This window comes from Clarias gariepinus, chromosome 5 (assembly GCF_024256425.1).
Source record: "Clarias gariepinus isolate MV-2021 ecotype Netherlands chromosome 5, CGAR_prim_01v2, whole genome shotgun sequence".
NCBI classification, from domain to species: Eukaryota; Metazoa; Chordata; class Actinopteri; order Siluriformes; family Clariidae; genus Clarias; species Clarias gariepinus.
This window is the reverse complement of record NC_071104.1, coordinates 26219634-26244300: the sequence shown is the minus strand read 5'-3', so window position 1 is coordinate 26244300 and position 24667 is coordinate 26219634. Positions and strand designations below refer to the sequence as shown.

At 37.8% G+C, this 24667-nt stretch overlaps 1 protein-coding gene across 3 annotated transcripts in view; it reads right to left on the bottom strand.

The window, feature by feature from the left end:
• Positions 1-239: 239 nt before the first annotated feature.
• Positions 240-24667, bottom strand: part of tanc1b (tetratricopeptide repeat, ankyrin repeat and coiled-coil containing 1b) — a 136357-nt gene continuing 111929 nt past the window's right edge. For all 3 annotated transcript variants that reach the window (XM_053495887.1, XM_053495888.1, XM_053495889.1), the window contains 15 exons: positions 23644-23810; positions 20209-20816; positions 17002-17110; positions 16511-16633; positions 13733-13969; positions 12651-12836; positions 11743-11824; positions 8737-8870; positions 7702-7825; positions 7299-7474; positions 6843-6975; positions 4326-4417; positions 3391-3537; positions 2948-3048; positions 240-2787 (listed from right to left, as the gene is read on the bottom strand). In XM_053495887.1, the coding sequence (XP_053351862.1) occupies positions 1437-2787; positions 2948-3048; positions 3391-3537; positions 4326-4417; positions 6843-6975; positions 7299-7474; positions 7702-7825; positions 8737-8870; positions 11743-11824; positions 12651-12836; positions 13733-13969; positions 16511-16633; positions 17002-17110; positions 20209-20816; positions 23644-23810 (3770 nt within the window). In that variant the 3' untranslated portion in view covers positions 240-1436. The remainder of the gene's footprint in view (positions 2788-2947; positions 3049-3390; positions 3538-4325; positions 4418-6842; positions 6976-7298; positions 7475-7701; positions 7826-8736; positions 8871-11742; positions 11825-12650; positions 12837-13732; positions 13970-16510; positions 16634-17001; positions 17111-20208; positions 20817-23643; positions 23811-24667) is intronic.

Genomic DNA, 24667 nt, shown 5'->3' with positions numbered 1-24667 from the left:
TAACTGTTTCAATAAGCAAGGTAACAGGGCACACCTGGGCAAAAAGTAACCTCTTGTCAATCACATGCTCTAATACTTGAATGAACACTTGATAATTAAATGAGTTTAATTAAACCAAAGGTGCCATTTTCTAAATTAACACAGGAAGATCAAGCTAAAATTCTGTTTTATTGTTTGATCTGAATCTCAAACATCTTGCATCGGTGCATAGCAAAAACAAGAGAACTGGACTTGCCGGCTGTTTATCAGTGAGATTTATTATTTCCTGTTGAATAATGGCAGTAATGCATCTTTACATCACGTTATTAATGAATAATACCATTCACATTACTGAAACATGGCAACAATTGCAAATAAAATACTTATTAAAATAGAATTTCCTGCCCCCAAGCATATCTCTCATTATACACTGCATTTCCTCTTTAATAAAAATGGCAACCGTCTTGTGCACTTCAACCCAGGTCATCTCCATAGAGCTTCTTATTGAAATATTTTAGCAGCTGTGCAAAAATAACTATATAAAATATATTGCTTTTACAATTACCAAGCCATAGGTGCCGTAAATAAATTATCTCAGACAGCACAACAACAAGCACATAGAAGGAGAGAAGTTGATTTTTTTAACATTATAGGGCAGATTTATATGTAGCATACAAACATACAAACAGGGGTCCATTTTCAATAATCTCAAACATCTCAACTAAAACAAATCCCAAACAGTCGAACACAATGATGGACTTTTACATAAAATCAAGGGTTTGAAAAATACAAGTGTTATTTACAAAGTTAAAAGCCATTTGTCAGATCCAGTCCTGGAGCAGATTGTGTTGCATTGACCTGTAACACACACCTGCTTCAGCACAGCTTCAGTCTGATTAGCTAAAAGAAGCAAGTTAAAGCATGACAAATAAACTGCTATTCTCACACAGGTCAAAGATACACTGCACTAGTGGTTTAAGTGTCTACTCAATATTGACCTCTTTTATTCTTTTTTCAGTAATTAAACGCCACACTTTGTTCATTATGTTTCAGCACCAGTGACATAAGGTTAACAGATAAACCTATTGTGTGTATTATGAGTACTTGACAGATTTGCAGTAATGGTGTGTAAAGTGCTGTGTGTGGGTTTATGTGCATCCCTTTGCAGTGGTTAGTTTCCAGTGTGGCTGAAATATGATATGACAGCAGCCCATTAGCACATACTTTTGGCCTTACCGGAAAAATAAAAAAATATACAAAAAAACATTCTTTTTATGTTAAGTTGAACTTAAATAGGATTTAGTTGTATACAGTGTAAAAAAAACGATTAATAAAAAACAAAATCCCTTTATTTCACGTTGAACATGTTTGCTGAGTGTTTGTGTGAGAGTGAATGATGAGAAAGTAAATGAAAACGTGAGGAGCAATGGATTCCTGTTTTGTATCATGAATGGGCTTTATACATTGGATTCAATAAAGGATCGCTTTGGTTTCATTGAAGCTACATGAATGGCAGGATTATCTCGGCTTAAGCTGGGATGTTTAGGCTTGTTGTCCGTGTAGGAATGTGCCATGGCCACCGCTGGCTTGGGCTCTTTGTAAGAGGTGGTGGCTTGACAGAACTTGTCACTAAATGGTGTACAGTGCAGACTGCCATTGTGGAGACTCCCTAAAGCAACACCCTGAGAGGAGGATTTAGGCTGCTCAGGGTAATTGCTGCCCGGCTTGGCAAAGGTTAGCTCACTGTTCACTCCTGTTGAGGACATGCTGTGGCTGTCTGAGTGACCTTGCCAAGCACGGGACACTGGCTGCTGGCCCTGCTGATGGTGATGCTGCTGAAAGCGGGCTGTTTTGTCCATAACACCCATGAAAGGTCGGGGTTTGTACTCTTGGTTGGCAGTCTTGCTTTTGTCCACGCTGGTTTTAATTCTAACGTCTGGCCCGTGCATCTTACAGCTGTCTGACAGGCTGCTGCTGGATGCCAGGCTGCTGGTGGAGCTTGACGCTCTCATGCTGCTTGGCTGAGATCCAGAGCCTGATCCTGCACCCTGAACAGATTCCTTCCTCAGCTCCTGTCCCTGAGCTCCATGTCCTGCTGACAGAGCCAGGCCCTCCACGGAGCTCACTGAATGAGCCAGGAGTCTCTCTGGGGCCCTGTTTGAGCTACATGACACAAATGCCTCAGATAGTTGAATCCCTTCACCGTCGTGTTGAGCTGTAGTTGAAAGAGGACATCTATCTACTTCACTAGGGGGCGATAGAGGGCTGATGTCAATGCCTGGCCCAGCTTTCAGCATGTGCCGACTAGGCACTGGGCTGGGGGAGCCATGGTTCTGTGACTGGGTCCTAGTGCCTGCTGGGCATGTGGCGCTCAAGTGCTGGTTGGTTTTGACAATCTGGGCTTGTTTAGTGGGCTGGAGTATCAGGCTTTTATGTGTTAGGGGTTCTCGCTGCCGCTGGCTCTGCCTATGAGGAGGAGGAGAATTTGACTCTGGTAGTGTCCGATTAAATGAGTAAAAGCTTTGGGACCAGGCTTCTGTTCTTGTGTCCATCTTGGAGATCCCCTCCTCATCATGAAGATCCTTACTTAAGCTGCTCTCAGGCACATCTTCCTCTTCCTCCCCGTCTTCATGCTCATGGTCAGAGTCTTGAGATACAGTGGACTGGCTCATCACTCCCTGTTTATTCTGTGCACGCTGCATTTGTTTACACTCCTCTTCTACTCGGGCCAGGAGACGGCGAATCTCGCGATTGTTCGGGCAGAGCTTGCTAGCTTCATGTAGGTCAGCTAACGCGGCTGTAAACTGCCTAAAAGTGAAAGGGGAAATATTAAGATATTTAAATTGTGTGACGACTACAGGTTATAGAAAAAAACCTGGAATTGCAGGAAAGTTCCATCATAATTAACACAGTTAAGTTACAGTCTAGACTATATAAATAGCCTTGAGAGAAAGTTGGCTTCTTGTACCTGCTGCTTCTTTTGGCTCGAGCTCGAGCGTAGTATGCTTCATATGACTTGGGCTTCAGCTCCAGTGCCTTTGTGGCAAATTCCTCAGCCAGGCCAAAGTCCTGCATGGAAGAAATGCACAGGGGCTTGTGAAGACCTTCCACATTTATTATAGTAAAACTAATCTAATTTTGACCTGCTCATTGCCATGTTGTCTAGCTCTGTACACAGGAAGGTGTTTCCTGACATTATGACATGTTTTAGCCATGTCTTACTTATTTCAATGCGCCTACAAATGTATACTCAATCAGATTTTAAACCGTAAATTTGAACAACAATTCTTTACGTATGCCAAATCCATAAAAGCACAGTACCTGTCATATACCAAGTTTCAATGTTTCAACAATAGTAAGCTTCACAAAATCTCAGATAACAGTACTGGTATATTTATTATTGAAGCTTACATTAGTTTTCCTACGGCAGCGTGAAAGGTTGAGGAAAAGAGAGACACGTAGCTCTCTAAATGCCTTCAGCTCTTCACCAAAGCCTTCTCTGGGAAACTTCCTCAGTGCATACTGATACCTCTGAGCTGCCTCCTTCATCTTCCCTCTCTGAGAAAGAAGAGAGAGAGAGAGACAAAGATGAGCAGTTGGATGACAACCAAAAAGTAGCCAGGGGAGAAATAGGAGGAATATAAAGAGCAAGAAGAAAGAGCAATCAGATACTCATCAGTCATACAGAGCAGCTCTCATACTCACCCATGCCTCAATCACTAAATTTAGAATTGTTCCCTCTCTCTTTTTCTCTGACACAAAACTCAATCTCTTAAATGTCACACAGCAATCAGTGTACCACACACACACAATCTTCATTTCATTTTATTCCAAACTGTTCTTATTAAATGATTCCTATCAGGTATTTTTCAAACCACATTTTCATGGATTAGAGGGCAAATTTTTGATAAGTTAATTGAAGATAATAAATTGTCATTTTCAGTTTAATAAGAACTCAAGAGATAAAAGTAGGAGTGGAGATTTGGCACTAAACATCACACTGAATTTGCTCTGTATTAGAGTTCAAAATTTCTTCAGAAGGTCTTCATGGTACAGGAAAGCACCTGAGGCTTTCACTTGGAACGCAAACGCCGGGTTTATCAAAGCTTTTTTAAATTTATTTGACATTAAATGATACAAATAATTTTAAGATTCTAACAAACAAAAAATTAATAAAATGGTGAATCAACTAAGTAATAACAATAATTCATGTTCTCTTGCAATTATAATTATAGTGATTTTTTAAAAAACAGTTTGACAGACTCATTTACCGAAAGAGTCATGCATTCCATTCATCATTAGGGCTTGTTTTCACCTTTCACCTGGGTTAGTTATGTAGTTCTTACCTTGTAAAGCAGATTGCCCTCTTCCATGAGTTTTTGTAGTAGAATGATAAGGATGTCCGGCTTTGACGTGGCCATCGCCCACGCTGCATTACCTACATTACACAGGGATGGAGAGAAACAGGTTGCTTTTCTAAACCTCCAAGTACCAAATAGATGAAAAACGTAACTCTATCAGTATCACAGTAAAGTTACCTAAAGACTGTACCTGTTCGATCATAAGGAGATGTTCTGTAGCCTTATGACAGTTTTATTGAAAGCAGTTAAGAGAAAGAAAAAAGTGAAAAAAGGCAGAAGTAAAAGACAAGCAAAGACAGAAATGTCTTAATTAAAAAGCACACCCATCCCAATCATGCAAATCACACACACACGCGCACACCAGTTAAAGGCTTTAACACAACTTATCCAATGTTTTGTTTTCCTTTGTTTTTATTGTAATTTAATCTTCAACATTGGTTATTAATACTAAAGACACTGAAATTATGACAGAACAAATATGGAATTATAAAGTCAACAAAAATGTGTTAAAGAACCCGGAATACGTATTTTTGATTCCTCAAAGTAGCCACCTTTTGCTTTGATGACAGCTTTGAACACTCTTGGCATTCTTTCACTCAGGTGGTCACCTGGAGTGGGTTTCCAATAATCTTGAAGGAGTTCCCAGTATTTGTACTGTTAAGTACTTGTTCGCTGCTTTTTCTTTTCTCTCTGTTTCAACTCATCCCAAACCATCTCAGTTCCAGAAATTTCTTAATTAAAGATTGCACCCATCCCGAAGCGATGGGTGCAATCTTTAATTAAGAAATTTCTATCTTTGCTTGTCTTTCACTTCTGCCTTGTTTCACTTTTTTATTTCACTTAATTGCTTTTAATAAAACGGGTCTGTGTGGAGACCAGGTCATCTGATGCAGCATCCCAATACAGTAACTTTCCTTCTTGGACAAATAACTCTTATATAGAGGAGTGTTTGGGTCATACTCCTGTTGGAAAACAAATGATGGTCTCACTTAATGCAAACCAGATGGGATTGCATGTGACTGCAAAATGCTGTGTGAGCATTAAGTGCTAAGTGTGCTCTCAATTTTGACTAAGTCACCAACAGTGTCAAGAGCAAAGCACTGCCACACCATCACACTTCCTCCTTCATGCTTCACAGTGAGAACCACACATTCGGGAACTATCTGTTCACCCTCTCTATGTTTAACAGACTTGGTGGTTAGAACCAAGAAAAATCTCAAATTTGGATTGATCAGACCAAATGAGAAGTCTCTTTTGCTTGTTGTTCTTCCAAAATAATGGTTTCTTTGCCACAAAACGAGCATGAAGCCTGATGCAGTCTCCTTTGAATAGTGGATGTTGAAATATGTGTGTCACTGGAACCTGTTTCATCATTGCATTTGATGGAACACACATGCCAACTAAAAACCATTCCAGGTGACTTCCTCATAAATCTGTGTGTGCCAAGCTGTTATCAAAACTACAGGAAATGTATCTAATGTACTTTGGACAATTCCATTTAATTTAATTTGGTTTGGATAGTGCTTTCAACAATTTTACTGTAATTGTCACAAAGCAGCTTTACACAATCAGAAAAAAAATTATGACAATTTGTATGAAATGTGAAAAATGTGTGTGAATCAAAATGATTAGATATTTATTCCCAATAAGCAAGCCGAGCATGACAAGAAAAAGATCCCTGAGAGTTTATTTGTGATTTAGAGATCTAAAATAGAAATCATATTCTTAGTTGTTTAGCACTTTTCTGATTTTTACATAATTTCATATGTGTTCATTCATAGTACGGATGACTTCAGTATTAATATACATTATTTTTGAAAATAATACAAATATTATGATTGTTTATTTGCATGGTGGTATCATGCAACCCAGCACTACTAGACAGCACAAAAAAACAAAACAGGAATAAAAAGAACAGAAAATGTCTCTCACACTCATGTGTGTATCTCCATGTCAGGATCCATTTATTACCATATTGTCATATATATATATATCAGGGATTATGAGGGCAAGGTTCATGAATTGAATGGGAATCATAAATTTGGTATTGTAATGCTGGGATTTTGATCGCGTGTCATAATGGATCCCAAGCACAATGGCTAAGAGACCATTGTTATTGGTCACTGAGCTTGTGTGTGTGTGTTTGTAAAGGAGAGAGAGAGAGAGAGAGAGAGAGAGAGAGAGAGAGAGATCCCATTGTAATCCTCCTTATCACATTACCGTATTTGTGGGAATTTATTCATGAGCTACATGTTTTTCTCAGTGACAGTAATACATGAGCTACAGGATTTAGAACTACTGTATATGCAGGGTGTTACTTGGCCTATATGTTTATCAGGTATTGGTTCTATATTTAAATTTTTTTAATTTAAATAGTATTTTGGAATAGTATCTATATAGTTTTATTTTTTTGGCGCTAATTATATTAAAAACCGTGGAAACTACAATTAACTAAATTCTTCTCAAAGGTTTGAGTGGATTTTATTTTATGTTTAAACTCACCTAGTTTGGCCCCTTTCTTGAGTAATGTGACCACCACTGAAGTGTTTCTGCAGCCTATAGCCCGATCAAGTGGCCTCATGCCACTGTAGTCCACATGCTCGATCACAGCTCCTCTCTCCACCAGATAATGTACCTACACACACACTAAACGCTTAACCAAAGGAATCATGATCTTGTTAATGTAGTCAAAAATCTGATGAATAGCTTTTCACTCAGATACTATGTACTGTACTCATCCTTTGACATACCTCTCAGACGAACAATTTAGATTTAACACACAAAACAGCGAAAAATATCATGTACTATATAGCGACAGTTATAGTGCTCAGTCAAAATTTAATTACAACCTTCAAGAGTTGCATTTTATATCTTGGTGCTAACTAATGAAAAAATAAGACAGACTGTAGGTTACTCAACTGGTCTAAATAATAGGCTTCTTTGTTTCAGATAACTCACAATATCTGCGTCTCCATAGAAAGCAGCCAGGTCGAGAGGAGTGCGTCCGTTCTTGTCTGAGTGGTCTATAACTGCACCCTTCTCCACCAGGAACTGAACCACATTCTTATGTCCTTTCAGGCATGCCCAGCTGAGCGGTGTTAACCCCTCCTTATCCATGGATGTTAAAGATGCACCTGGAAAACATATTTTCTTTAAATCACCAGCAACATCTACAGAAACATCTAATTATGCTGATTTACGTATAGTGTACTGAATTTAAAGTCAATAAATCTGTGCAAATGAGAATCTACACACCACACTAGAATTGTACTATTGCGAAGTTTAAAGATTTAACAGACAGGAAAGCAGAAAAATAAATAGCTCTTCTGTAACTTCTGAATTTAAAAAAAGGATTGGTTACCTTTAGCGATAAGGAAGTCCACAGTACTGAGATGACCCTCACATGCTGCCACCATCAGTAATGTGCGACCCTGTTTATCACTCCCATTCACATCTGCACCATGCTGCAACAACACATCTGCAACCTAACAGAGATAAGGGAAATGTTATTGGTATACCTGCCCTAAATGCACTGTTGCCAAAAAAAGACAATCTGCTTTTGATGGCTACACCTAAAGCTGTCGGGAAACTGATTTCTCATACAACTCGTAGTGTTGAAGAAGTTATGGTTAAATAAAACCTGCAGGTTTTTAAAAGCTACTACACTAATGAAAATACAACAAACATGCAGAAAGTTACCAGTAACAGTGCACCCTTCTTTGGCATTAGATATGCAAATGTAGCTAATGTTTTTCACTAGACATACATATAACCGTCATCAACATTAGTGTGTTGATGACACTTATATGTATGCCTAGTAGTAAAAAACACACTAATCCAGCATATTTAGCCATTTAGATGTTTATATATATATATATATATCACTTATGCTACCTCCATTTTAACGAATCAAAAATACATAACCTAGTGTTAATACACATTTTTCTTGTTCAGGAGGCAGCATTTACAGTGCCATGCATTTACTTTTATGTGTGGAAGAAAATAGGAAATACATCTATGCTGGTGATATAAATAATGTACTTTCCAGGTTCCCCGCAGTTATCTAACTGTAATTCCAGCTGGTACTGTACTGAACTGATAGCTGCAGTAAACTGAGTATTTCTTTAGAAACACAATAAGAAGATTAAAACAAATAATTCCTTTGAAATTACACAGTCATTTAATACAAGCAGATTATATAAAATGTAAAAACGTGGTAAAGCCTTGTGTTTTACCCTTTCCCAAACCTTTAATTTTCAACTTAACTAATGTTATTATCCCATTATCAATTATCTGAATGATTAATTAAATAAGACACGTTTAGTGTCTCAATGTGCAAGTCATAAAAAAGAATGTCAGGTCTTTTTCTATTTATAAACGTATGCATGCCTCTCACCTGCCAATGACCCTGTCTCACAGCACAAAAGAGTGCACACATTCCTCTTCTGTTCACCTGCTGAACCTGTGCCCTCTGCTCCAACAGGTACCTACAGACGTCCATTTTCCCTCGGCCTGCTGCTGCTGTCAGAGCTGCAAAACCATATAGAGATTTTTACTTAAATATGTACAGTTCTTATTTAAAGCATTAACTAGAACCATTAACTTTGATTAAACTAAATATCAGTTGCATTTTTTAACTGTATATGAGTTTCTAGAGACTCACTATCAAGCTTTAGCTCTGGGAGGCTAATGAGTTAATTGAGGCGAGAGTTTTCTCTCCATGTCAGAGATTGGAACTGTCTGGAACACTCAGGCCTGCTATGAAACTGCATGTGCCTGTGACACAGAATGTTGGATGTGATTGGGTTGTCTAGGATACAGCAGGGTTCCGACATCATGCCAAATCTGGGAATAATGCTTATTTTTTCAGGAGGCAGTTGGCATGTCAAGGATTCATTCTATTTCCTGTTATATATATATAACAGGAAAAAGACGTCAGCCCTGGATCTTTAAATAGTCTGAAACAAGAATATAGCCTGTAAATCACTTATGGAATAAATTACAGTCTACTGTAACATATGGATAGTGCTGTTCAATCCTTGACTGAAAAAAACTTTTCATTAGAGAAGCATTTGCTATTCAGACAAATGACTGACGTACACTGTTATACAAGTGATTTTACAATTATCTACTAGAGATCCCAAACTAGGTTATGCTGTAATTGGAGTTTCGAAGTGGTCTAATTGTAATTGCCAATAGAATAGCTCTCGCTCTCTGTAGTTTTACAACAAAAAATGAAATAAAATGAAGGGCAAAAATCTGTCATCAACCCCTTGAAAGGTTAAGTGATGCCGTGACAAAGATGGAAATCAATGTGTGGGCAAATGATAACAGATCTCTCTGTCAGTGTGAGTCAGTCCAGTAAATCCATCAACAACCCTTAGGAGAGCTGAGAGAGTTACAGTACAGTCATTCACTCAGTATCTCTCTCTCTCTGTCTCTCTTGCATCTCTGCAGGTCTATTTCTTCTCAAGCACATTACTCTGAAGCACCATATTTAAACATAAGTCTCAGGTGATTGATTGTATCATTTCATACATTTGCCCCCCGTAGCATTAAGACCTGACCTGTTTCACCTTTATAACTCTTTCTACCTTAACCTAATGTGAAACAGGAAGTTATAAACCCTGCTCACCACAAAATCGCAGCCTTAACTTTTACACATAAGCACTGAACTCCATGATTTAATTTATGGAAAGGAGAGTTTTATAATATAAAAAACAAGGCCAAGTTAAGGAATATAGAAAATAATGTAAATGACACATAAGATTTCTTTTGATTAGTGTAGAAAATAAAGCCTCTGTAAAGACTTACACTTTTACAAAAACAAAGAAAAACTTTTGAAAAGTTTGCAACAATAAGCTTTTCATTCCATCTGGCATTCAATTTCATGTCTAATTTTGTATTTACAGACATAACACAAAAAAATAACAAGCCAAAACTTACCTGAAATCAATGGAAAAACACTGATACCGTATATTCAAATTTGTAATACAAACACCATTACCATTTAAAAAATAAAAAAACAGCATATCACCAAAAATAATAAATGCTGTCTGGCAATGTACATCAAATGAGGCCATCTGAACAAAAAAGTAGTGGAAGTAGGCAAGCAAGAACAGAAAGCTGAGGCTGCAGTAGACACAGGCTCATCAAAAGTGGACATTTAAGACATGAAAAATGCAGCTTGGTCTGATGAATCTTGAGTTCTGAGGCACACAGATGGTAGGGTCAGAATCTGGCACCAGATGCCCAAAACCATGGACCTATACTGCCTTGTATCAACAGTGTAAACTAATGGAGGTGGTGTAAATGTGTGGGGAATGTTTTTTTGGCATACCTTGGGCCTCTTATGCCGATCATGTCTTAAATGCGACATCCTGTTTGAGTATAAAATAATCTATTTTGAATGGCTACTTTTACCATGACAATGCAATGACAAGGACCAAAAGGACCTTAAAGGAATACTTCCAACATTGTGGAATGCATGCCATGGACTATTGAGGCCATTTTGAAAGTGGGGCCCTACCCCCTATATTATAATATAATGTTAGTATCATGTTCCAAAAACACTCTAAGAAGAATTAAAGGAGGGAGGCATACTTTTTCTCATGACTGTAAGTATATAATCATTCTGTAAAGTATGTGAATGTGAGCAGGTGTGGGTTATCGCTGAAGCCTTAGGCAAAATGGCACAAAACAGAGGCTCAAATAAGAAGCTGTGAGTCACCAGGGAATAACAAGAAGGCTTTTGTTTGCTACCTGCCGTTCAGTCCTTTCTTGAATCCTATCTTCAGGTTTCCCCAGTGCCTCTAGGCACACGAACCCCCTATGGTTACCTCCAGCCTGCTATCTCAGATGGTTTTCTGTCACTATTCTACAATGCATCAAAATAACTCGCCACCGGAAAATGTGAAATCAAAAAGAGAAGAGCCGTCACAAATTCTTAATTCTCATTTCAAATCTAGATATTGGTAAGGTCTATTTTCTTTAATGGAGAACACAGAATAAAAGCAAGAAGATTATTGGTTAACCACATGAAGGCAACATAATGGGGCGCTGAATCACTCCATTACAGAAGTAACTCAATGCACAATTAAAATTTAGCCAAACGCCAGTACATGCTAGATATGCTCAATACCCATGAGTCGAGAGCTGTCCATTTTAAAAGGAAAAAAATAATCCCTTTGACAGTGTTTATGGACATAATGCTTTGAGCTAAAACTGATGGCTAATGCTTTTCATCTACAGTAGGTGAATAGGTAGTAATCATCTACAGTAGGTAATAGAAGTGAGCATGAGTAAATATGGGTTATCCCAGAATAAGAGGGAGACTTAGAAAAGAGCAAGACAAAGATGAAGATTGAATTACATGCTGGAAAAGAATTAAAGCAAAACATACCTGTTTCTCCCCAGAGTGTATCATGAGCATCAAGCTGTACGACCACCTCATTATCATCCATGGCCAGTAACTCTTTCACCACCTGCCAAACAACAAACCTGGTTTAAGCAAACAATTTCAGCATACAGTAAATGAAGGGAATAAGCACATACTGTATGTGATTATGTGTATAACAAGTGTTGCTTCAGACTGCACTAGAAGGGCAGGTGGGAGAGCTATACTGGAGATAAAAAGACACAGCGAGTTCTAGATTCTCTCTAAGGTAATGCATTAATAAAGTGCATTCTGAAGTGTAGAATGTCAGAGAAGCATGAGGCGAGGTACTTCAGTGAGGTACTCTCACTCCACCTTATTAATACCCAAACACTCATCTTTCTCTCTGTGACCTGATCAAACACTCATCCTAAACCATCACATTTTCACAGTATTACTTTCAGTCACTTAATCAGTCTAGGTTCATTACACACCATCTCTGTTTCTCGTACACACATCTTCCTCAATCTACATTCCATCGCACTTACCCTGTCTCCTTCTAACTGTACATACCACCCCAAAACATAATATGACCTTTCACCCCATGTTCCATGCTCCTTTTCATCATTATCTAACATCTGTTGCTTTTTACCTATGAAGTCAGCCGTACCTTCCTTATAAAAAGGGTAAAATGTAAAGCATGGTCTTACATCCATCACATTGCAGTCTCAGTGGCCTGTTGCCATGGCTAATCTCCCATGGCAACTGTATCACTAAAATGTGTATTAGTGTGGAGTTCAGCAGTGGTGAGGTAAATGCTCAGTACAGATAGAATAAGAAATAGTCCATGCTAGGTGTGTGCTTTTTAGCCTGTAACAGGGAAAGTCTATGCCATATGTGCTAATGACTGTTTTTTGGAGTGTGTGTAAGCTGACCTGTGTGTGTCCCATACTGGAGGCTGCTATAAGTGCTTGCTGAAGAGCTTTGCTCTTTAGGCTGAGCTCATGTTGCTGCTCCTCTCTGCTCCACCTTTGCTCTAGCAGAAACTGGATGATATCCAGATGCCCTCTCAGAGCTGCATGTACCAGAGCACTTTGTCCATTTTTATCCACATGATCCACCTGATGATGATGAGCAATAATACTCTAGTCAAAAACAACTTTTGTTAAAGTACCTGTTCACATATATACTGTAGGCCATCGAACTATTCATTCGGAGAAACACACACACAAAAAAAAAAACCACAAAATTTTACAAACTTCTAGTTTGTCCTAACTTATGAAATCCCCACATGCCTACAACATAGGCTGCATTAACATGCAAACTTGTTATTCTGAATAAACTTATTCGAAACAATTGTGTGCATGTATTCAATACATGGCTATATGATATTATATGGTATTTACATTAACATGCACATTATACAGACTCACATTTAAAAGCATATTTGTTCACTTGTGTAACACTTAGTCAATGTCACCATAACAAGTCTGAGTCGCTTCAAAGAGTAACAAGTGGCTAATGTCTGTTCTGTATACAAGCTGCTTTTTAATTGCCTGACTTGTGTTTCCATAATGTCTTAAGTAATGTCAGAATCAGCAAATTGCCCTCCAAATGTCCTTATTTAACAGATTGTCTAGGGGGAAAAAAACAATGTCCCACAGCATTTAACATATGGAACTTGATTATTTTTCCTCTCAGAACTGCTGCTTTTTTGTACTTGCCAAATTGGACAGTAACAACACAAATGGAAGTGCTCAGATTGTGACTTTAAAAACTATTTACATGGCAACTAATAAATAAATAAATCATACATTTGGTCCAATGTACATGTATAAAAATGTTTTTTGGACTGGCCGCATACAATTTACATTGTTCATAATGAAAGAAATTTCAGAATATGTTTTTATATGAATTGTTTGTGATAGATTTGTTGCATTATTCAACTGCATGGAAACATATCTGTTGCTTTACAAAGAATGATCTGCATAATTTCCTTTCATTTCATCCAACTTGCCTTGGCTCCTCTTTTGCACAGCTGGCTGACCAGGCTCAGGTGTCCTGATGCAGCAGCGTAACTGAGTGCACTTATGCCGTTCTCAGATGCCACGTCCACATTAGCTCCATATTCCAGCAGCAGGGCCACCATCTCATGATGACCCAGGTGTGCCTGGACACACAGCACTGGCGCATTGTTCAACACTTCTGTCCGGTAGTTCACGTTAGCACCACCCAACATCAGCAAACGACTCACCTGCAGACATATGAGACATGATTTCTATACAGGTTTAACAAGGTAGACTTACCAAAACTTAATTAAAAAAGTTCTCACTAGCTTTAGGTCAAATGTTTCAAAAATATATTGTGTTACTAGATTTGCCCGTGACTTTGTTTGCATGAAATTTGTTAGAAATCTGTTGAATTTTGGAACAAAATACAATTGTTACGTGTTACCGTGAAGTGCACGGAATAAAAGTGAGAGATTGAGTTTATTAAGTAGATTTAACAGATTTTATCTGTTGAATTTTGAGATAAACTAATGATTCTTTCAAGGTTAATTTTTTTAATGATATATAGGAGTTTTCCGTTTAAATGTCTAATTAGCGTATCCTCTCTTCCTGTGGGCCGATTTTTATTTACTAACATATGCCAAGAGGAATCTTCTCTCTTCTCAACAAGAATAAAAAAAATCACATACTACGTCCACAATAGTTAGAAAGTTAAATCCATCCATGAAACTCAACTTTAAAGTGCTTCATTAAAGTGCCTATCTGCTAGCACAAAAGCTCCAGACTGAAAGAGATTGTTTATGGCATGGTGGCTTTGCTATACAATTTGTCAGAACAATTACTTTCCTTCCTCTCTGCAACAACACCTCAACCTGTGCCTGGAGCTCTGAAACACAACCTGCTGATTAGCAAAGCCTGCTAATCACAATGGCTCTCAGGCACACAGTGGAATATTCCGGAGCACGCTTTAATCAGGCACAATTTTTCCTTTTGATAAGCAAATTCAATAGACATTATCCCAACGATTAGTGATGGACATAGGGCTCAGTATGAGTCAAAATCAGTGGGAAATGTTTTAAAGCGTAGAGAATAAAAGAGACTGTTTGAGAGACAGGACAGAATGGGGAAAAGGAAGTGTGTGTGCGGAGAAAGTAAATATGCTTTGAAATACTGTCTTCTTGAGAAATTAGGCTTTCAGACTGTTTTCCCTCCTTAAGGAAAAAGTCAGTGCTACCCGAATGACAGTGCATGATGAGATCATTTTTTTTTTTGTTGCCCTGAGCTAATTTAAATCAATTCTGCTCTTACTTCCTCTGCAACACCAGGACAGCATTTCATACCTCAGTAACACAGTAGTTTTGCACACACAGATTTTATCAGAAAATTATTTATCCAGGCCATTAATTAACATGCCTTAATTACCACTAATTTAAAAGACTCTTAATATAAGGAATTTTAAAAGAATCTTAAAATGGCATGAGGCCTTTAACATTTTCCACCACAGCAAGCTTGATGCAGAAATAATAATATATCAGGCTAATGGGAGGAATGTGCTGGCTGGGAAAATATGGTAGCTGAGTGAGTAAAGAATATCCACAGAAAACCATTTATAACGTCAGATTATACCACCAGCTTTACCATTAAAAAGAGTCATATCATAATTCACTTTAATTTCTAATCAATTATTCACTATAACCTATTGTTAGTGACTTTGGCTTTTAACCGACAATTAATTGTATTGTAATGGGAAACTACAAACCCCTGTCTAAGCAGTTTCCTACTCTCGGGTAAATTGTGAACACCATTTGGTTGAGCAATAAAGTCTCCTGACACAAGAGATTTACAAGTTTTATGGTTTATGGTTTTTTACTTAATTTGATTCAATAGCATTCAATAGCAGGATTTGTCTTAAGCAGCTATATTCCTTACAGGTTTTGGAGTTTTAAAAAAGGAATTGCAAATTGTTTAATAAACATTGGAATGCCTTGTACTTTTGTGTTGCTAATTGTTTAAATGTCTCATCTTGGCCAAAGCTACAGTATAATCTTTTTTTCCTGCTAATATAATTAATGCAATAACTGATGCACTGATTCATTATAGTTGAATTAACCACTAAAAAATCTATTATATCAAACTCCAACAGAAGAACAACTCAGGTATTTGTCCTTTGAGCCCTGGCTTTCTGAGATAACAAAAAGTCATGGTATGATTCAAATGGTAATTTTTCATGTAAACATCTTTTCAACTTTTGTCACTAAAATAAAATAAATGTCTTGTCAATGAGCATAAATTTTTTTTTAAAACAAAACATATTTTGTCACACAGTCCATTTTTTCAAACCAAAACCATTTGAATACACATGCATGAAGTTCCAAGAAGGATTATAAATACACAGGACAGTGCATGCTTATACTTTTATAGTAACATTAGTGTATGACTAGAAACCAATATGAATGACAGGAGGACAAAAAAGTGCAACAGCAGGATTGGTAGTAAAAAAGGTTACACCGCTGAGGTTATGAGTTTATTTCTCAACTCCAAAGCTGTCCGAGCCTTTGAGCAAAGCTGTTAACTGCAGCTTCCTTACAAGCTAGAAACTGTTATGAAGGAACATGGTATATATTGGAATATACGTTATAATAAAAGCTGTCTTACTGTCATGTTTGGTGGGCTTACCAGCATTAAAGTTGCATGAGACTAAATAAACAACTCTAAATCTAGTAAGGCAACTATTGTTTTTTTAACTGTTCTTTTATATGTAACTGCATTTGAGTAGGTGTGCTGACCTTGACATTGGGTGTGTATAGATTTCTTAGAGAAGCCAGAGCAGCAGACAGGCTGTCAGTGCTGCAGCTTATCCACAAACCCTGCAGAACACTGGATGATACGCCGGTCTTCTTACTCTGACCCTGTGGAAGAAATTGAACAGACTTATTATTACAGAGTCCTTTTCTCCTCTTATACAGTATACTGTACATGTCACACACATTTAGTATCAATTAAGTATTAAGTAACAGCCATGGACATTTTAATAGAAAAGGAACAATGACCAATTTAAAGTTAAGCAAAAAAAAATAAAAATTCTTAAATTCCAAAACAATATAAAAAAAATAAATAATTCAAAGCCTAAAGTGATTTACATGATTTATAAACTGAGCCAAAACCATATAATTATGTTTTTATTTAACTCTCTTAAATCAATGACATCTGGTTTTGCAGCAAAAAATGGCAGCTACAGTATTTAAAAGATGCATAATTTTAGGATAAATTAAGTTACCTTAAATATGTGCGCTTTTAGAATATGATGTCCCAGCTCCATTGTCTGCTGCCTGTTTAGTTTGCCCTCCTGTCTGGACAGCATAAATGCCATCAGGGCATGGCCACTTCTACAGGGACAAAGAACCGATAAACATAAACAATAATGCTGTACAATAAAAAGAAATAAAACAGATTAATAACTGAAGGTTGTAGAACTCCCTATTACTGCTAAGTAAAATTGCCATTAACAATGAAATCAGTAAAGATGATTTTGTTACCCTGATGTGTGCGCATGTGTGTGCACTCACACAGGTATATCCAAACTTGGAAGGTAGTCATGCATGCCTATGAGGGAAGAACAGAGGCGGTGTCCTCATGTTCCCCATGCATGGGTCAGATTCTGACTCGTGTTCATTAACAGAAAATGTAATTAAAAGTCCATGCATGAATACAGCTGGCTTTGATCAGCTCAACATCACCCTCACTAAATAAATCGCTGGTCTGTGCTCTCATTTTGGTTAAGTGAAGGAATAACAAGCTGAAGTGGCAGAACCTTTTTCTCAAGTCTTTTTGTGTCAAAGCCAAAGCAAGGAATATATTTTCCTTCTATTTAAAAATGAGAGAGAGAGAGAGAGAGAGAGAGAGAGAGAGAGAGAGAGAAACAGGAAGAATGATAGGGGATGGGAATGGAGCGTCCGTCTCACTATGGGGAAGGATATGTGCTAAAAGGAGGTGAGTCACCAGACTTCATTTGTCAGTCCCACAGCTGGTGCAGTGAGGACACACATTGTCCAATCAGAATGCTCAGAGCTTTACACCAACCAGAGCAGGAGAGGGGAGGGATAGAATAACAATTAGACAGCACGGTTAGAGACAGGTCTCATTTTTATCTATACCACATGGCCACATTTGAAAAAAGCCAGCTCATCTATATCACACTATAACCTGCATAGTAAAACTTTCTATAAGAACCGTTTTCTTCACTAATAAGCACATGGCACATCACACAACAAAATATCACACTTTTTCATAAACTGTATTTGTGTACAACAGACAAGACAAGCACCAAATTATATATACTGTATACAGTACAGTCAGGTCCAAAAGTGTTTGGACAGTGACACAATTTAGTTTTGCCTCTGTATAGCACTACAATTTATTTGTAATGAAGTGGTGTAGACTTTTTCGCTTTATTTTAAGTTATTAAAAAATATACAGTTGGACAACTAACAGGTAGGAAGATTCATGATCACCTGTGGTCTGTTTCTTTGTTATTTTTTTAAGTAGTTATTATTTGAGCTGATTCCAAGTGTTGTATTTGGTATCTTTTCTTGAAAATTCTCAATATGCATTTAGACATGGAAAGTAGTGATAGAAAACAAGTCATGCCAGAAAGCTTAACCTGTACAGGGAGCGGGTCCTCACGAAGAAGAGTCTGGGTAAATTTCAATGCATCCATTTTATTATCCACAGAGCACACAGGCTCAAATTATTGTAAAATTATAATGTTTATATTGAGAATTATCATCAGATTATATATGACCCCCAAATATATGTAATCATAAAAAGTCAAAGCCCACAATAAACTTTGAGTGCCATGCTGCAGCTTAATTACAACCCTGATTAAGAGACTCTGTAAGCCAGCAGGTGGGCTCTGCTGCAGCTTGCCTTTTCACATACCGTAGTCATACATAGCTTTTTTTCTGGGTAGTGACTACATATTTATAGTCTAAATTCGTTTAATAAAACCAAGAATGTATTTTATTTTTTTGTAATTTACCACCGAACTGTGGCGCGGTGGTAGCCCTATCATCCGGAGATCGCTGGTTCCTCACAGCCGGAGGTCTAGAGAAAGCTGATTGGCCGAGCCCTCTCAGAGGGGAGGGATGAGAGGTACTTGCGCTCCCACATTAATCACGGCTCTACAGCCAATCAGGGGCGTCTGTGAGCTCGCGCACGCGGATAGAGCGGCTAGCGCTTTTCTACGAGTGTGTTACTCCGCCCCTAATGGTGCGTGAGCAAGCAGTTTGAAAAGATGCGGTCGGCTGGCGTCACGCGGTTCGGAGGAAACACGTGATAGTCTTCGGCCCTCCCGACTGAATGGTAGTAGTAGCCTTAATGTGGGAGCCCCCCTATTGACGCGAAGGAATTGGCCACGACTAAATTAGGGAGAAAATCGGGGGAAAAAATAAAATAAAAGAATTTTGGCACGCAAGGCTTTCACATTGATTAACATGGAGATAAGTTGGCCGAAAGTCATTACAAGGGGACATAACCCGATATAGCACCTTTTAAGAACTCAGGTATCAGTAGCTGCTACAGATTATCTTAGTGTTTATTAAAGGAAAGCATGCAGTGTATAATCAAATCTAATAAAAGTCTAGCTTTTCTCTAGTTTCTCTGGTTTTATAAAGACACTCTTGATCAATTAAAGAAAAAACAAAAATACTATATTTTTGTTTATATAGTCAAACCCTTGTGTTAACAATAAATATATATTGTTAACACAAGGGTTGGATGTGGTAACAGATCAGTTTCAGTTAGGAACTAAAATTATACCTGAATCAAGAGTGTTTATATTAAATGTCTTGTTTTTATTAACCAATCCTGATAAATCACTACAAATATAGTGGGTATGAAAATTGATCTTCTAAACAGAACATAATCCTAAATATAATTTAGCCAATTGACTAATTGTCTCAAAGATGTCATTATTTGTACTGTTTTTAACTACAAAATGTCAATTATAATAAACAATTACTTTCTGATAAAGTTGTATTCTGTTTACTGCAAATGTTGCCTGAGGAACTTTAAACTTAGAAAAAAATAATAAAAGCTTTGCAAGGATCTTGTGTTTACATATTGTCAAATAGGAAATGAGATTTCAAGATCTCAGATTTAAGAATTCATTATTATTTAGTTTAAGTACTTAAAATAATCCATTCCAATATGACTTATAGATAGATCCTTATGGACTTGACCCTTTATGTGCCTAGATCAAGTACCCTATAAATGGCCAACAGACATCCAATTTACAAGGTGGAATCTGCAAGCTTGTGATAAGCCATAACCTTTGAAGTGCAAACTTTTAAGATTAAAGCTATCAGAGGGTTCTTGAAGATGATCATCACTCCTGCTTATAATATATTGCAAATAATAATTTTAGCACTGCACTGACCATTTAATCATGTTTATACAGTAGCATTTTATCTTTAAAGCATCTTACCTGGGGTCACAGAGGAACTCTGAGCTCTCCCCATCAGCCCTCCACACAAACCACTCTCTAAAGGATGGGTGGCAGAACATCCGTGTCTTGTCCCTCCGTTTAATCAGGAACGCAGAGAGTGTGTCCATACGCTGCTGGAAATCATCCCAGTGCAACTCTCCTTGCACTGTACCAGAGTTCAAGGCCTGAAAAAGCTGTTCATCTGTCAGTGGGTGCAGAGAGGCCAGAGCAATGTTCAGGATGGGTACGGCACGCTCAAATGCAGAGTTGCTTCTGAACTTCATGTTGCATTGCAGTAGGTAGATCTCAGCCAAAGAGATGGGCACCACTTTGTAGCTGGAGCTCTTGATGACCAAATGCCCCCTCTCAAAGAGGTCCAGTGTGAGCTTCAGGTAAAGGTATGAGCCTTGGCTACGGGATATGAGGTGCGAGCTAAGCTTTGACACAGTGACAGGATCAGCCTTTCCATTTAGAGAAACGTTGTTGAGGACGTCACAGCTGCTATTCACACGGTGCTGGATGTAAGCATTTAAGTCTGAGCTGATCTCCTTGTTATCAGGGAAATCGTCCAGACTGATCTTAGTGAAAGGAAGCAAACTGGTGATCTCCTTTGGAAACACAAAATTGAACATGTTTTCATTTATCCTTTTGAAAACCTAAACCTAACTCTACCTTGATCTCTGTAAAAAAACAAACAAAAAACAAACAAAAAAAGATTCTGAGGTTGCGGTGTTTATCTCCCGAAGGTACAGAGCAGGAGATATCAGACCACTAAGGACATACACTCACACGCCCGTCTACAAACAAAGGATTAAGAAGTGACAGACTTGAAAGAGCTTGACTCTGCAGGGACACACACATATCCTTACACAAGGATTTTGCCATCGTCTAAACATTTGTCTACACTGTACCACCTCACATTTTAAAAAGCCTCACGCAAAAGCTGACCTTGAGATATAATCATGGAGTGGATGAGCCACTGCAGTTCAAGAGACAAACAGTGAATAATACATGACACTACATAATGTTTTTACATACAATTTACTCAGATACTGATTGGTAAATATAATTGAGGTTAAAAGTTAAATAAAACTTTGTCTACAACTTCAGATGATCTATGGAAACAGACAAGAAATGCAAGGGCAGAAGACCTATATAATGGAAATAGTGACCCTGTACAGGATAGGCAGTGTAGATAATAAGAGAGTGTTACAACTCAAGTTACAGATGACTCTGGTATACACATTGATTTTATTAATTCCTTCACTTCTTAATCTTCATAGACAGATTAATGCAACTAACAATGTATATTCATACATAATCTAACATGGCCACATTTATAAAGACTTTCAGCAGTCACTAATTGACTGGATGTAGGAAAAGCAGAAACTCTGACCTTCTCATGAATGGTATAATCACTAAATGTTCTAACTGCATGTAGTGACAGATCATGGGAGGGGGTCACAAGTAAGCACCATGGGAGGCTTGGGAGTTAAATATCCTCAGAACTCCCTGAACCTCCCAACCACAAACATCGTTTCATCATTATATCATCATAGCCATCTTTTCATTTATTTTTTTCTGGTTTACAGAGTGGGTCTTTCATAAATTTTACCGTGAGGATTGCTGTTCTAAAGGGGTTTGGGTATTTTTAAATGTATCTGTTATGTAAATTATGCATCTTGTCATGTCTGTTTGCTGTGTCCTTTTTTGTGCATGCATGAATGTATGCATGTACTGCATGTATATATGTGTATATACTGTACTATCAACATAATCAATAATCTTATTTCCTGGAGATGAAAAGATTTATATAATGCACTGGACATGCACATTAATATGTAAAATGTATTCCTTCTATCCTGATCAGCCTCACTTTTTCCCCAAAAATGGCTACATTTTGAATTTAACTTGCCGTAAGGATTACATTCCATGCACTGCACATCAGTTTAAATTTGCAATTCAAATATATCCTTGTTCATTCAACTCCACAAACTATTTTCCAATCATGCAGATTGGAGATTGAGATTCATTCAGCAGTAGAGCAGAATATGTTAACACCAACTAAAGAATCAATGCAGTTCTGCTATAGATACTACAGAGATAAGTATGGATTATTTATGCCTTGAGGTCAGTTGAAGTGTTCGCACGTTTCTAAGCATATGAAAGCTAAGTTAAAGATGAAGCATGCTGGCTCCTTGTGGCTTTAGACTCCAACTTGCTTGTTTACTACACAATCGTTATTTAAACTTGGTAGGCTAAAAAAAAAGGTAGAGGACAAAGCATACAGGCAAATGACTTAGATTTCTTTACATGAATTGTATTTTACTGAGACTGCAGTGTGTTTAAAACTATGGTACTTGCATAAATGTAATCAAAGTCAAACAAAGTATATTGAAATTTTTAAATTTAAACTAACAGTTCACCACTATGCCTGACTGCTAAAGTGACATGAATTATGGAATGTGGGGGAAATTAAAATTACAAGTTGTGGAAAGCCCAAAACATTAAAGGTACTAGTTTTCAAAGAATGAAACTGACAACAACGTGACATTTATAATTTGAGCCCGATAATCTATGGACGAACTATAATCCTCACCTGTTCATGGGGGTATTCGACATTCTAAGTGATTAATAAATGTGAAACCAGAACATCTAGTATACAAGTAATCCAGAATACAATTGGTGTAAGGGGCATATGCCACCCCTCATCTAACCCCCCAAAAAAATAATCAAAAGAAGCACTCTCCTGCAACCAACAGAAGGACTTAAGTGTATGATTTTTTTTAACCTTCTTAATGAAACACCATATGGACCTAAATGTTGGGTGTGCAGCAGCGGTTCATTCTATATATTGGCATATGTAAAGTAAAAGAAACTGGATCTCAGTTATAGACAGGCTTTTTACTTTCTGTGCTTTTCTGTAAAAAGACTCACAAAAAATGGCTGCTCCGTTAGCCTTAAAACCATCCAACAAAAACACAGATCTCTTACCAAAGATTTTTCTTCCTCTATTCATAATCCCTTTCTTGTCTCAATGAGAATATCTCTGTCGCATCATTAACCTATACTAATGGCTTTTCTTGTACAAGTGTAAATTTTTACAAATGCCAGATGTGCAACAAGCAGAAAAGTGAGAGAGAGAGGGAGTTTGGATAGCCAGACTAAGTCAAGTAAAAGGCTAATATAAAAAGATTTTCCTTACCCATTTGCTAAGCAAACTAAACCTGAAAAACTAGCAGATTCTGCCATCCTCATACAGCAGAGTGTAAATGAAAACTCTGATAACTTATAAACGAAACTATTCATTCTACACCATATACTAAAAGGTGTCATATACCAAACTTATTAACCTGTAAAGAAATGCATTTATGAGGCACAATGTGGTTTCTTATAATAAGTCTGCTACTTAGTGGTATACCAAGATTGATTTACCTGTAGGCTGGTCCGCACAGTGACAATAAGTTTAAGCCACGAGGGGAACTTTGAGAAACTCTTGGTAATGAAGGATGCCACTGTGTCACCATAGTCTGGTTTGTGAAACTCTGCCTCATTAAGCCCATCGATCAGGATGAGGTAATCCTCTTCTGGAATCTTCTTTTCTGATTGAGAGAGTAAATACAAAAAGATAAACCAGTGCCCTCGGCAAAAAAAAGGCTGATTGCTCCTAAATCCCGCCTAAAACAGTAAGGTGATCATGCATCAGGGCTCTATAGACTTGTTGGTTAGCCATGATCGGACTTGGATCTGAGGAGTTTGGAGGCCTTGGGCTGTTTGCCTGCTGGGCCCCATGCACTGTGGGGCACTAGGTGTTTTGAGACCTTTCAATTGTGTCCAGCACTAACTTTTTTGTCAATTTGTGGTACAGTACATTAGCTTTTCTCTGACAGCCTGGCATTTAGTCCCCGCAGGCATGGTTGAGCCTTGGGTGCCCATGATCCTGTCAACAGGTATGTAATTAAAAATCTATGTTTTATTTTAATTTAATGTTGATGATGTGGCTGATGAGTGTATATACTTTGCACAAATGGCTGCAAATATCAATGCTGGCTTTGATTAAAAAGGCACCAAAACATACAGTGCATCACAGCCTTCTGTACTGTATATGGGGCTTAGCAGGTAAAGAGGTCCAGGTTGTTGATACAGCCATTAAATTACCCAGATCTCAATGCAATCAGGCATCCATGGAATGTGCTGGACCCAAAGGAACGCCACCAACGTCCTGGTGCCAGGCACGACAGCACACCCAGATGTCATGTGGAGTCATACCCCCAAGGCACAGAGCTGCCCCAGTAACATTAGGAGAGCCTACAGAATGTTTTGGGCTTTATTTGTTGATATGCACCCATGAGACCATGTTTTAAAAGACCGGTTATACCAAGTAACACCTGCAGCAACGTGTTAATAATTTCTGCATGCATGTTATTATATATTCACCATTTTAAATATTCAAATATGA